General features: G+C 49.7%; 1 protein-coding gene across 1 annotated transcript; it reads right to left on the bottom strand.

Moving 5' to 3' along the window:
* Positions 1–304: 304 nt before the first annotated feature.
* LOC131287953 (uncharacterized) lies at positions 305–5,512 on the bottom strand. The gene is made up of 8 exons (XM_058317047.1): positions 5,357–5,512; positions 5,061–5,282; positions 4,848–4,987; positions 4,573–4,778; positions 3,568–4,214; positions 1,678–2,441; positions 478–1,126; positions 305–412 (listed from the first exon to the last, which is right to left on the bottom strand). Exons 1-8 carry the CDS (start codon positions 5,510–5,512, stop codon positions 305–307), a joined length of 2,892 nt encoding a protein of 963 aa, XP_058173030.1.
* Positions 5,513–13,853: the final 8,341 nt, after the last annotated feature.

Here is a 13,853-nt window from a genome sequence, read left to right as displayed (position 1 = left end):
CAAGCTCTCGGAAGCACACTCTGGCTGGGTTAATGATACAGTTTTAGTCTGACTTATCTTCGGGTAAAGGATATCGTATTCGAAAGTGAAGCGTCTCCCATCACACGGCAGTGTCGCTAGGAGTAGTTTCTCGCGTCCATCGTCCGTCAATACACGGTGTTACATTATCGATAGTGGTAGTGCCGGCAGCAGTGTTAGCGTTTAGTGAAGGTTTCTGTTACTCGAAGAGCATTGGACGGCGGCTTGGCACATGAGATATTCAACGTTTGTTTTTTTTTGCCGGTGGCGGCCTACACCTCGGCGCCTACCAGTTGTCGCGCCGTTCGCGGCTAACCGTCGTGCGGCTCTGCTTGATGTAGGTCGTTCTGGTGTCCTCCAGCGTGCCCCCGGATCCGTACATCGATCCGTTGTTCTGCGTGGAAGGAAGAAGTTTCAATCAAATCCAACGGTACTGAATTAAGCTCTCCCCCTACTTACGGCATCCGGGTCCTGGTTCCGCAGATCCATATCCTCCGGGATGATCCACCGCTCGGTGAACTCGCTGGCCGAACGTGCCAAGCTCGGATGGCTGAGCGAACGCTGCAGCGAGCGCTGGTCGTAGCGTTCCTCCTCGTCGTCATTGTCATCGTCGAAGTAGGCCTTGTTGTGCGCCACAATGTAGGAGCTGCCACCTTCCGATGGGCCACCGCTACCGCCGGGGCCTCCGCTCATCCGCCCAAAGTCGACGATCACCTCCGACATGGAGCGCATGTCGATGTTGTTCGAGTTGTAGGACGAGCGGGAGGTCCGGCGCGACCGGGAACCGCTGGCCAGCGAACCGGCCGGACCGTATCCGCCCTGCGACGTGGCGGCCACCAGCTGCGGTTCCTGCGTGATCGTGCGCACCGACGAATCGCCGTCGCTGTCGTACTCGTAGAGCGTCGGAAGGGAGCTGCGGCGGGAGCGCGTGTCCCAGGTCTCTCGCTTCTTGCTACGCTTCGACTGGCGCAGCTCCACGTCCTCCAGTGGCGGCGCCAGGATGCGGATGATGACGTCCCACGAGCGTGGCTCGAACAGGTTCTCGTACCGTGCGTCCGAACGGATGCGCTCGAAGTCCTCGCGGACCGTTGCCTCCGAGAGCATCGTACTGTAAGGGGGAAGAAATTTAGAGAATGGTTGATTAGACCGACAAGTTGACTCGAATCATACGCCTTTATCATCCCAGGAATCAAAGTAACCATTTGATTATTCGAGTGTTTTTGATCTGTTAACAAAATAGAGCCTCTTATGGAAATTTGACGATTGAGCAATATTTGTAGGTAAAAATCGTTCTTACAGGTATGGGATCGTTTACACTTTTCGTTACGCTGTATAGTTCTTGCTGTATAGGTAAACTATTGAACTTACAATATGACAGATTCTTTTACAACTTCACTAATGGTAAGCTTGGATCCATTTGAACCAATTGCTTGATTTTCCATCCGTAAATACTTCCAGCAGTTATTTTTGGGAAGAATGTTATTTGCGAATCACCGGAAATAGTGTGGTTTCCAATCGTGGTTTTGCGCTAAGTTTAGTTAATAATAAACAAATGGATTATGATGACTTAATGAATATGATGATGACAATGACTTAAATAGATAACGCATCCCGTTGTTGGTATAGTTAGTTCATTTGATGAGCCCAACCAGTACGTACCGTAACGTCGACTCGGTCGTGATGATCTCCTTCCACTTGATCTTGTCGTCGTAGCTGAGCTGGCGCTGGAGCGGGTAGCGGTGCAGGTCGGTGTGCAGGGCGGCGGTCGAGATCGAGGTGTCGGGCATCTCGACGTCGTGCAGCACCCGGATCAGCACGTCCCAGTTCGACACGGAGCGGTCCTCGGGCGGCAGCTCGACCGGCTTCATGTTGCCCACCAGCTCGGGGCTGCGCAGCTCGTCGGCGGCGTACGCGCTCGGCAGGTAGGTGGAGGACGGCACGGGCATGCTGGCGGCCAGCGGCTGCTCGACGCTGCGCACCGAGGGCGCCCCGGACGCGCTGGACACGTCGGAGAAGTCCTCCCACTGGCGCTGCCGCTGCGCTTCGGTCGCGTAGTTCCGGATGGTGACGTCCCAGGTGGGGTCGGCGGGCGGCGGCGGCACCGGGCGGGCCTTGTACTCCGTCACCAGGCGCTTGTGGCGCTCGACGTCCTCGATCGTGGTGCGCTCGGTCACGGTCGTGAGGAACAGGTCATCTACAACGTGAGACACGAGTTCAGGCTTTTTGTAGGCGCTCACGATCGGCGGCTCGGGCAGCTGCTGCACCGCGTCCTCGGCGCGGTTAGTGGTGGTGAGGCTAGTGACGTTGGTGCCGGTCAGTTGGTACAGGTGCGACGCGTCGACGAGCTCGGTCAGCGAGTGCGTGTCGTGGCGTGCCGGCCCGTCCGGGGCCTCCGACCAGCGTCGGTTGCTCATGGTCGTCACCTGCAGGCGTTGAGGTCGGGTCCGGTGCGAAACAGGGCAGATTAGTACGCGGTGCAGAAATGAGCAACCGAATTGCATGAGAGAACGGGGTCAGGGGGAAGGAGGGATAGTAGGAAACCCTAGGTTATGGGGTCCTCGTTGGCTTGCTCAGCCATGTTCAATGCTTTCAACGAGGACAACCAATAGGATTCCGTCAAGGGCAGATCTCGGTATCGGTTTCATGCTAACCACAACTGTGTAGGTAGTGTAAAGTGGGGCTGGATAAGGCATTTTGACCAACAATTTAAATACCCACTAGTTGGTCATATCGAACAAAAACCTTGTAACTTTCATCTATTAATTTAAGGTCAGTTGAGCAATTTAACACTAGAATACATTGCTTTCTAATCGTGCAATAATGCTTTTTAGCGGCCATTTTGACCGCTCTTTTTAAGACGCTGTTATTTCTCTACTTTTGAAGATTTGTCTAATCCATAACCGGTTACTTTTTAGAAAAAGTGGGAGAGGTTCATCAAAAAACCAAAAAAACGTCAAAAGATAGTCAACAAAATATACTTAAAAAGAGTCCAAAAACAATATAGAAGTAATCAACTTGGTTCTCGGAACACAGTTCAGAATCAGCTCTTCCTGCTCTTACATTGAGATTTCGTAAAGTGTAACGATAACATGAATTGAAATTATAAAACATACTTTTACTCGACTATATCCAGTTCATTCACGAGCTAGCCATAGAATCAAGACTGACTCTGCTGAAAAAAAACCCCAACCCACAACAATCAGGGAACTCACATTAAACAGTTCGACCATGTTCTATATCGTGACCTTGGCGTAAATCATGTGGAAATGATTGCCATATATGATTTACCCTGTAAAGTCACTTTTCAATATCCTTTGCACTTTACAACATGGGAAAGAGTCTCTCTAATTTAAATATTTTTTCAGATAGCCCGTGACTTTCATAATGTTTTTTGCCTTTGCCCCACCTTACTCTACCCACCGAATTTACTTCATCCCGATAGAGTGTGTCCTTGAGCGCTGCTCAAGTGATAGGAGAGGATCCCTCGGCGAGGACAGTAAGAAGGAGGTGGTGAGGAGAGGGAAAGGCTAAGAGAGAAGAGATATTAACCGTCATGTTATAGGCCGGCTCCGCCGGTGGCATCGGCGGTGGGCTCGGTGGGTAGTCGTGGTGATGCGCGGGTGCCGTGTGCAGTTCGGGAATGTAAGTAAACTGGGAGTGGCCACCGTCGGCGGCGGACGCCGGGTACGACTCGGTGGTCATCACGCTGTCCCGGTCCTCCTGCGTCTCCAGGATCGTCGACAGGTTGTTCCGGTCGATGCCGGTGTGGCTGACGAGCGTGCTGCTGTTGCTCTCGGTGTCGGACGCGGACGAGCCGCCCGTCGAGAGGCCGCCGGAGTGGATCGAGGGGGGCGGCGGGGAGCGCTTCACGCGCACCTGGATGTCGAACTTGGGCGAGGGGGGCGCGAGGGCCAGCCCGGCGCCGGCCAGGTGCAGCTCGTGCGTCTGCCCGTACGCCTGCATGTGCTCGGCCGAGGCCAGGCTGAGCCCGTCGTGCACGTAGGCGCCGTTCTCGTAGGCGCTGGCGCTGCTGCCCCGCGAGCTCACCGGAAGCGAGCCCGTCTCCACCTCCTCGTTCTCCGACTGCGACTCGCTCGGGTAGTCGGACGGTATGAGGGCGCCCTCGCTGCCGGACGAACTCTGGATCGGTGGCATCGCGACGACCGGCCGGGCCACCTTGAAGCCCGACACGCTTCCTGTGTTCCGTTTGGTAGTAGAGTGTGCGTGTTGGGTGAAGGTGGGCGTGATGGTGGGTGGACGTTAGACGGATTCGACCGGTTCACGGCGGGGCCCGAAGAGAACGATGAAACGGATGGCGTGATTAGTTATAGAGAGCAGGTTATAGTTACTTTTCCGACTCAAGTCGGAGTGAGCAAAAGAGTGCATTTGAGAAAATTGTTCGAGTGCTTGGTTGAAATCAAACACACACACACAAACGTTGAGCTTGAACACACAAGAGTCTGCTATATGGGAACAAACAGCCCACCCTCGTTAGAAAATGCGGATAGAATGTCCGCTTCCCGATCGGCGATCGGAGCGAACCCCTCCAGTTACCTATGCTGCCACTCTCCAGGGCCGTAATCTCGGAACCGCTTCCAACGTGGACGACACGCCGGACAATCGGAATCGGTCGGCGGCGCAGGCAGTAGTAGGACACGCCGAGACCAAGCAGCAGCAACGTCAGGAACATGATGGCGCAGATGATGAACAGGATCTGGATGCCCTTGAGCGGAGGTTCGATCACCGCTGGTCCGTTAATACTGCAAAGGGAAACCCGTTTGTATGAGTCGTCAAGCAGAGCGATCCTTAACGCATATCCACAAACTCACATTGGCGCAGGAAGACCGGCAGGGATCGGGGCTACCGGGGGCGGATAGCGGCACACGATCGTGATGATCTCATCGCCGTCCATCTCCAGGCCCGGATGAAACCGGACTACAATGTTGTTGGTAAAGACACGCTGGGGTCCCTGAGTAGAATAAGCGGATGTGCGTCAGAAAACGGAAACTGGTGGAAAACCAATCGACCAACGCTCCCCTCACCTGCTTCGTGCCGCATCCTTTCAGCGGCAGATCGATCCGGTAGCTCAGGTCACCCTTGCCGCTCGTCTGGCACGCACTGTTGCGGTCGTAGTCGGCGTACGCCTTGCCGAAGAACGGCTCGTTGAACTTCATCTCCACCTGCATGTAGCCGGCGGCGCAGTTCAGGGAGGCTCTCGTTCGATTGAGGAAGATAATGTTGCTCAGGTCGTCCAGCTTCGTAACCTATTGGTGATACGTACATCCTGATGGTCAGCGTCCGCCGAGTACTTGCCTAAAGGGGATCCTCTTGCACTTACCTTCCCATCTAGGGTGGCTTCCTCCGGAAGACCTTCGCCCTGGTACTCGATGCTGTTCGCGTGCGAGGCATAGTTCGATTGAGCTTGGGTGAAGCGAGCCGGCCACACTACCACCACGGCGCAGGCAAATAATATCAACGTTCGCGTGGAACTCATCTGTGAGGGAAACAAAGTAACAAACAGGGATACAAGTTTTACTATTTACGATCTTGGTCTCTCAAGTATTTTTGTATTTTTATTACACAGTTCCTACAGCTTGCGTCACATTAACCACCAAGGCATGCATTCAAGAATGTATAATGTATATCTAATACACCTGTATGTTTGTCCTTGTGTTCAAATATGTTTAAAATTCAACTGCAAACATTCAACTAAACCAGTCCTATTTGCAATTCTGTATGTTTATTACGAGAAATTTTATCCCTCTCAATTTTCATTTCAGAACATTCTCTTTTCTTCGTACTTCCCAAAAATTCGATGGTAATCTGTTCTGTACTTGAGATATGAATCTATATATTTTTTCATTTTTTATTAGCTTATGTTTTAACAGCATTGTTTTATGCACCCTATATCTTATAACGGCTGTATGATGTTTTTTAAAGATAAATTTGTTTCATATTCATTTAGTTTGTTAGTCAATGAAATGTTAGTTTTATAAATTGATGTTTACTACTACTAGGTTTTTTTATGCCAGAACTTCATTAGGGTCCCCAGAAAAACTCCTGCTTACTGCTTCTTTAAGCTGTTTTCGATCATGAATCAGCTCATACAAACTTTACAATGTCGTTCGCACTTGAAACATGGTCAACCTACGCGGTTGTGGACAAAGAAACAAGTTTCCGTCCCCAATCGGCCAATAATTTGCATTTACATATCCAGGATAGTTTAAAGAGACGTTTCTATGGTTAAGGATTTCACTTCAAATACTTTACGCACGAAACCAGTCTACATCTACATCTGATTTACTACAAATTACTGAGTAATAGATTCTGGAAACAATATTTGTCGGCTCAAGATAACATCCAATGTTTTGAATCATTACTAATTGGTTCCATCGTTTCCGAGTTTTAGAATTATTTTCTGCGTGTTTGCCACATGAATCATTTAACAAATGAATAAAAAATTGAAAAAAAAACAATGTCATCGAACAACTGGCATCTACAAGACAAACACCTTCCAAGGTTGTTTCGTGCTATTTTGCGATTACATCCATCGAGCCATGTTTTGTCCCCTCGGACATTTAATCCTTTCCACATCAAAGTCACCTTTCGGCCAGATTGGAGCGATCGGCCACACTCCAGCGCAGCCAACTACAGCGCAACGTCAGTCCAAAGGCTTTATTAAATAATGCAGTGGCCAGCCGTGTGTGACGCCGTCGATTAAACTTTAACGATTTCAACGAACTCGCCTTCCATTCCCAGAGAGGGGCGGCTGAGAGGGGGTACTTTCAATTTTGCTTAGCACCCAAGCACCCGGTAGGACGTTATGTGCCGATGGCTATCCATCCTTCCGAGTCGATGTCGGGTGACGTCTCGTCTTTTTGCAATATACATTTTAGTGAAGTGGGTTTTTCAAACCACCGCATCACATCCACCCTCGGGGGCCTTCCCCATCCGGCCATGGTTCAAGATCGTTTCTGTGCAGAAATTTTGTGCGTGCCCGTCCATAGAGGCAGAGAAACATGGGCCGCCGAAAATGGACATGACATTTTTGCGCAATCGAAACCGGTTGCACACGTCATGCTGCCGCACGGCCATGGTTCAATGGTGCTAGTGTGAAACGCTGCGGCCTGCATCTTTGGACGCTGCAAATATTGGCACCGATTGTTGGCTGCCCGAGCCGGAGCGAGACTAGGACTCCGTTTGGCCCCGAACGCAACGTTTATTTATGAGCTCGGATGAAGAAACGCACACACCGAAAAACGAAAAAGAAACACAACATGGCGTCGGCGGGGTGCCGTTGAGAAACTGTGCATGCAAAATGCCCACCCGAGTCAGGTTTAGTGGATAAGCGAGTTTGTTTTTTTTTCTTCTGTGCTCGCTTCTTGTTGCTTTCTTTTTCTCGGCGAGCCCGGAGCTCGCGCACAGCTGCATTATCTGGTTTATCAGAACGCAAGCCCAGTGCTCCCTTCGGCCAACCATCGGCAAGACCAAAACTGTTTCGAAACGCGCCGAAGAAAAATCGGTTTGGTTCTATTGGAACAGTTACTCAAGCGCGTTTTGTAACGCAAGGCACGTATTAACTTTAAGATAAATTAATCGATTGCTTGTTTGAATTCTAGTTGCTTCACTTTGAATAATTATGTATGCAAACAACGTTATATGGTACGTTTCTAATGCACCACGATCAGAATGTTGAAGAGTGATGTTTGTCTTTTCAATAAAGAGAACTAAACTTCATCGCTTTTGTTTAAATATTGTTTGTTTATCAAAAGGGGAATTGGTAAAATAAGGTGTTTGGAAGTCAAATAAACTGCATTCACCAGATGAGATTTCAATAATATTTTCAATCATTTCCCTCTAAACATTCCAAAAAATCCATAAATACAAAGTATGGGCCTAAAGCTTCGAATTGATTTGGTTTTCATCCAGTGTAGAAAAACGCACCTCCTCTAGCCCTTAACTTATCAAACCACGCGATGGCATTGTCTCGAGCGAAGGCGTACTCTGAGGCCCTCTCACGCAGATGCGTGTAGGACGGGCGCTGTTTGACTTCAATGCGCACCCCTCAAAATGGAACAGGGTCAATGTGCATCGTGCCACCCCTGCGCTTCTAACCTGGTAGTCTGAACGAGCAGTTCACTGGATTCTTTAGGTGTGATTTGCAACAGTGTTAGCATTAGAAATTAAAATGGTGCTAGAAATTGCTAAGCACACGAACGAACGTTGAACTGCTCGGTGACCGAGTCGAGCTCGAACGGGTCGTTTCTGCCACGCAGCGAGCTCCTGCCCGACCAGAATTCCAATGAAACCGCCACCTTAATGGATGGTAATATTTATTCCGGTATGATGTCGCCGGATGCGTCACACGCTTTACTCAGAACGCGCGCGGCCATTCAGCAGCAGCGCATGGCCGTGCATCGTTGAGAGCCTAATGGCGCATGAATCACTCAGAACCGAGCCCTGTAAGTGGCCACCGTGGTGGCGTACGTGATGCGGTAAGAATTGTCGTCCTCGCCGATGAATGATTACCTCGGCCGATGGCAAACGAACGAAGAACAAACTGATGAAAAAGTTTTCTCCCCGGTACGCCATTTTAAGCGGAGTCCACTTCACAATCCCCCCCTCCGACGCGGTGTTGTTTTCCCCGAATCGGTATTTGACAAACTTTTGGCCATTCTCTTCCCGCCTCACCGCGAACCAATGAGCCGAAGGTTTAATTTCACGATGACGTCAACCTTCCAACCCGAGGAAAAGGGTACGCGATGGCACATTTCTCCCCCGCCAGATGTGGCCAAAAGCGTGTGTAAAAAAGCAGCTTCATTCTTCAGCCAACACCAGCTCCCACAGCGCGCGGGAAGCGTAAGGAAAGTGGGCCGTCGAAGTCTTTTGGTAACGAGCAAGCGACGAACCCCCGTTAGATACGACGGCGAAACTGTAGTGCCGCACTCGGGAACGTAAATCTCTCTATCTATCCCGCACTCGTTTGCGGCGTTGTTTTCGGGCCAAGCACGAGCTGCGATGTGCTTCGGAGCACCGCATACCTTTTCCCCTCACCCGTTCCCCCGCTCGACCGATGCGAGATTGTGTCAAGAAACCATTACTTTTCGGTGAGAAAATCGCTGGAGACGCTCGCTTGAATGAAGGTATGATTTGCGTGCCGAATCGCGGGGAAGGTAAACATACCCCGTCGTCGGATGGTTTGTGAAACGTTTTATGAAACGCAACGCGGGGAAATTAAACTGCATGCAGCTGAATTCGAACCCTTCAGCGCTCGCACACTCGTCAATCAAAGCGGAATGCGGAGTGCAAAAGGCGGCCATTTCTTCCGAAGGCTAATCGCAATGCAATGCAATAAACTACAATACAGACCGGGCCACAAAACCGGTTCTTTGGTGGTCCTCCCCCTTCCCGCCGGTATCCCAAAGGAGCAAAGGATCGCGAATGTGTATATATATGTGGCCGATATCTCCGTGCAGCAAGCGTTCGAAGGTCCGCACGGACTCTGCGTTGTCGGCGTTGTCTTTTTCTCGGCCTGCTCGGGCAGCAGAATCAACCCGCGATCGTTCCGAACGGGTTCTGTAGGAGTTTTATGCAAAAATAACGTCCCCCCCTCAGGGTCAACCTACGCGCCCGAGACGCTTGTGATCTTTCTTCTTGCGAACGGTTTTGCAAGCCAGCATGTTTCGTTGAATCGCGTCATTTGCAACAAACCGGCCACCAGGAGGATTATTCCCCCCCGTCGGTTGTCGATGAACCGATGGCGAAAATTATATAATTATAAAAGGTAAAGCTGTCCGCTCGGCGAACGGGTAGAGGGGATTATCATTTATTTTTTCCACAATCTCTCCACCAATTCCCGCTTTAGCTTGGCGTCCAGGAAGCAATGGCGGCGGACATTAGGCGTACATCAATCATTCGAACTTTCGTCAATTTTCGCACGACCACATAATCATGCCCGCAGGATCGCTCGTTGTTGGGCCGGGTTGTCAGGCGAACCTGTTTCTCCTGCCATTAAATCGTGGCCCGGGACCGATTGTTCGAACTCCCAACGGCCAGCAAAACGAGCGTGGGCCACCATTCTCCTCCGAAGGTAGCCACTTGAATCCTCCAACTGAAGCGAGGAAGGAAAGTGGGGTAAACCTTGGGGGAGAGAAGGCAGACTTAATCCATATCCAGAACGTCAGAACACCCCGGTCAGCGTTCAGGTTCGTTGAGGTGAACAGTCGCGATCGATACCCTCGCTGAACTTCCCCCCTGGCAGGACTCCCGCCATCGCTGCAGCACCGCCATTCTCAAGAAGTTGAGTACTTGAGTGTCCGCTTGGATTATGGCGCAGATTCTGCGTCTGCACAAGGCAAAAAGGAAAAACAAGAAAAGCCCACCGTACATCGGTGCCACCCACCCACGTACCGTTTGGGACGCGCGAGCGATGCTGTCACCCACGGACCCAACCAGATGAGGAAACCCGTCTTCGTCGTCTCGGGAGACGGGCACGAGGTGGGTGGAGATGGAGGGCAAGGCAAAAACGAGACAGAAACGCGAATCGCGGGCTCCGAAAGCAAAGTGAGTGTGATCGCGAGCTGGAATGGATTGGCCCCGCGGAACACCGTTTTCCACTCCACCGTTCGTTGTCGCATTCAAGGTTGTATTGTCGTCGTCGTCGTTGTCGTTGTCGTCGTGGTCGGATTTCGCTTGTGTTGGTGCACTGGTGGGTTGGAACTCCGCGGATGCCCTCGAAGAGACACAAAACACACGGCGAGCGCCGCCACCCCCGACCGTGCGGGAGGAATTTTATATTATTTTATTGCTACGTTGCGTCCTCGAGGTGACGTGATGCGGAAGGTGTCAATTGTAAATTAATGCTCGCGGAGAAATGGCCACTGGAGGAGTCTTTTGCATTGGATGATTTAGTGTCGGTTAGTTTGTAAAAGGTGCAGCGCACTAAAAAAGGGATAGTGCTTTCGTGGCCTCCCCATTGCGAAGACCCGCGGACAAGTGGGAAGTAATGAACAATAGGTTTTTAGTAGTGACCACCACAAACACTCACATATACACATACACAGAAAAAACAGCCAACGATCGACAGACTCTACGAGGTTGGGAAGTTTTACATAAGCCGATCGTCAACAGGTGATGTATCCGATCAATGGAAATCATTTTCCGGTGGTTTGAAAAAGCAAAGATGCAACTGCAATGCATCAACGGTGGAACAATAGTAGGCCCACCTGGTTGTACCTGGGTGCCTTCGATGCTTACCTTACAAGGTAGTGCCTGAGGTCACACTCGGTGCGTTACACACAGCTGCTTACTGATCGCGGTGCTGATCGTTTCCCACTAGAAATTCCATCCAGAAATCGCTACGATATGAATTCGCGCACTCGAGCGCTGCTCCTCGTTCGAGCAGCGCACTCGTACACCTTCACCAACACACACACACACACACCCGCAAATGGTACGGGGATTTTTTCCTCACAGTGCGTTGTTTCGATTGGTTTTTGGTCTTCACCGTTCGGGCTTTCTTCGCTCCTGCAAGTAGTGTGATGATTACAGAGTTACAATTGTTTCACTTTTACATTCACTTTTCCCTCACGCACGGCTTCGAATACGCTCACACTCTCGGCGCCAGTGAATTGTAGTGCTGTGTGTGGTAGGCCAACGGTAGCGATGCAAAAGTTGCGTGAAACAAGAAACGAAAATCAACAAACCCCTCACTGGATGCACTGGAGGCGAGAGATGTGGCGAGATGCTCGAAGGCGTGCGGAAGTCGTACACGGTCCGAGATGTGGCCCGCGAAGTTAAAAATTACTTCACACCGCTAGTTCGCGCGATGGGGTAGGGGTGTTTTTGAGTGTTTTTTTTTTCTAAATTATTTATTACTCGCTTCTTCTCTTCATTCACTTCTATCACTCTCTACTGCTGGAATCAACTTGCGGGAATGGAATCAATTTTCCTTGTTCACCGTTTGTCCACCGAGTGATTTGCGTGGGAATTTGTTTTTGGAAAACTTTCTGTCCGATTTCAATTAATACAATTCACGGCTGTCACCAGTCGTACCTTGAGAGATCGGTTCGTGTTGTTACGGAGGCAGTGGGAATGACTTTAAATGACCAGCACACGGTGCAGCGTGCACCCGAGAAAGCACCACGAAAACGGTGGAGTTGTTGATCTTGCCAGCTCCAGCAACTCACTGGTTGGGGCAGCCAGCGAGAGAACACGTTTTGCTCCACACACGCAGCAGTCGCTTTTGGAAGAGGAAACTGAGCGCGATCCAAACGCTCAGCACAACGATCAATGATCGCGCTCGCTCGCGGTTCGTCGAAGATCGCGAGAAAACCCCCAAAGGGAGCCATTGTTTAGCGCGCCAGATCAGTGACCGTGTTTGAGAGGCTTTTCGGGCCGCCATCGAAATCCCCGAGTTCCTCCACAGTACATACACCATGTTTAGGGCTGGCTTATGGTGCAGCATATATGCTACGTTGTGTTGGTGTATGCTGGCGGGCTCGTCAAAACGACAACAGTCGTACCGTTTTGGATCCCACACACAGCTGCAGCGCAAGCTGACGTCAAGCATGGCTGGCCCACGACTGGGACGACAGATTTTTGACGTTTGCGTTGCATAAGACATCGACGTGCGATCAAGCGAGGAACCTGTCAGTTCCATAAAACTATTTTCAAAAAATGAAAACAATTTCATTCCATGCATTTTTATTTTCTTCCGAGAACCGTTATAGGATAGCAAAAACTAGTGTAAATAAACACATGGTTGGTAATATAAATGCCCTTTTACATAACACATAGTGTTTTTTATTAAAACCATCCCTTCGACAGTCTGAGCTTAAAGCTTCATATTCACCGAAAAGCACAAGTCGGGATCCCTTCGACAGTCTGAGCTTAAAGCTTCATATTCACCGAAAAGCACAAGTCGGGTGGATGTTGGACAAGAAAGTGTAGGTATAATCATCAATACATCTCTTAGTGGGAATAATTTCATTTTCCTCTAGAAAAGAGTTCTATCTCCTTTTTAATTGATGTGAAAAATGATTATAAGCTTTGGTTGTAAAAACTATAAATAAATAAAGTATAAGTTTCAGGTTATACTTATAATACTATAATTCGGCAACAAAGTCAAGTCCATTACCGACGAAATACGACAAATAGAGAGCGGTATGATGTTCCATCGTTGTACTTCCAAGGGTTAAGAAAGCTTAGACCCGCCTTAAAAGCTTTCATAGCATCGAACGAGTCGGGTGATGTAAATAGTGGAAACATTTCAAACCAAAGGATAAATCATTCATCATACCTTTCAAGTGAGAGTCAAATTAACAACCAGTAAACTTGTGTCATCAATAACATACCAAATAAGAATCACGTACAGGAAACGCATTGTAGTTAAATATTGTTTTCACACCCAAATATATTTACATTATACACATCGTATCTCGTTCACGATCAGTCAAGGTTACTGTAGAAAAAACTTACTGAGCACAGTTTCCGTACGGTATCTATATAGCTTACATGTCTAGTCTAACTATCAACCATGCCAGGCCATTGGCATGCGAAAAGAAATCACCCTTGTTTTTTGTGTTTAGTTACGATAAGTAAGTTCATACTGCTGCTGAAAAATCCTGCATGTGTGGCAACTATTGTACGCCCCTGGGCCGGAAGTCGGTTGGGCAGGGGAGAGTGGAAGCGCTGTTTCCCTGTGGACACACCAAGCACATACACACATACACACACACACAGACACGCATGCGTTGGGAGCGGGGAAAATTCTTTCGTCAGCATTACCGAGTCAATGAGTTTGTGACTGTGAAAGGGTTTCCCCGTCGCCAGAA

The sequence above is a fragment of the Anopheles ziemanni genome, chromosome 3, assembly GCF_943734765.1.
Source record: "Anopheles ziemanni chromosome 3, idAnoZiCoDA_A2_x.2, whole genome shotgun sequence".
Taxonomy (NCBI): domain Eukaryota; kingdom Metazoa; phylum Arthropoda; class Insecta; order Diptera; family Culicidae; genus Anopheles; species Anopheles ziemanni.
The sequence above is the reverse complement of the archived record's forward strand: the minus strand, read 5'-3'. Positions and strand labels throughout refer to the sequence as shown.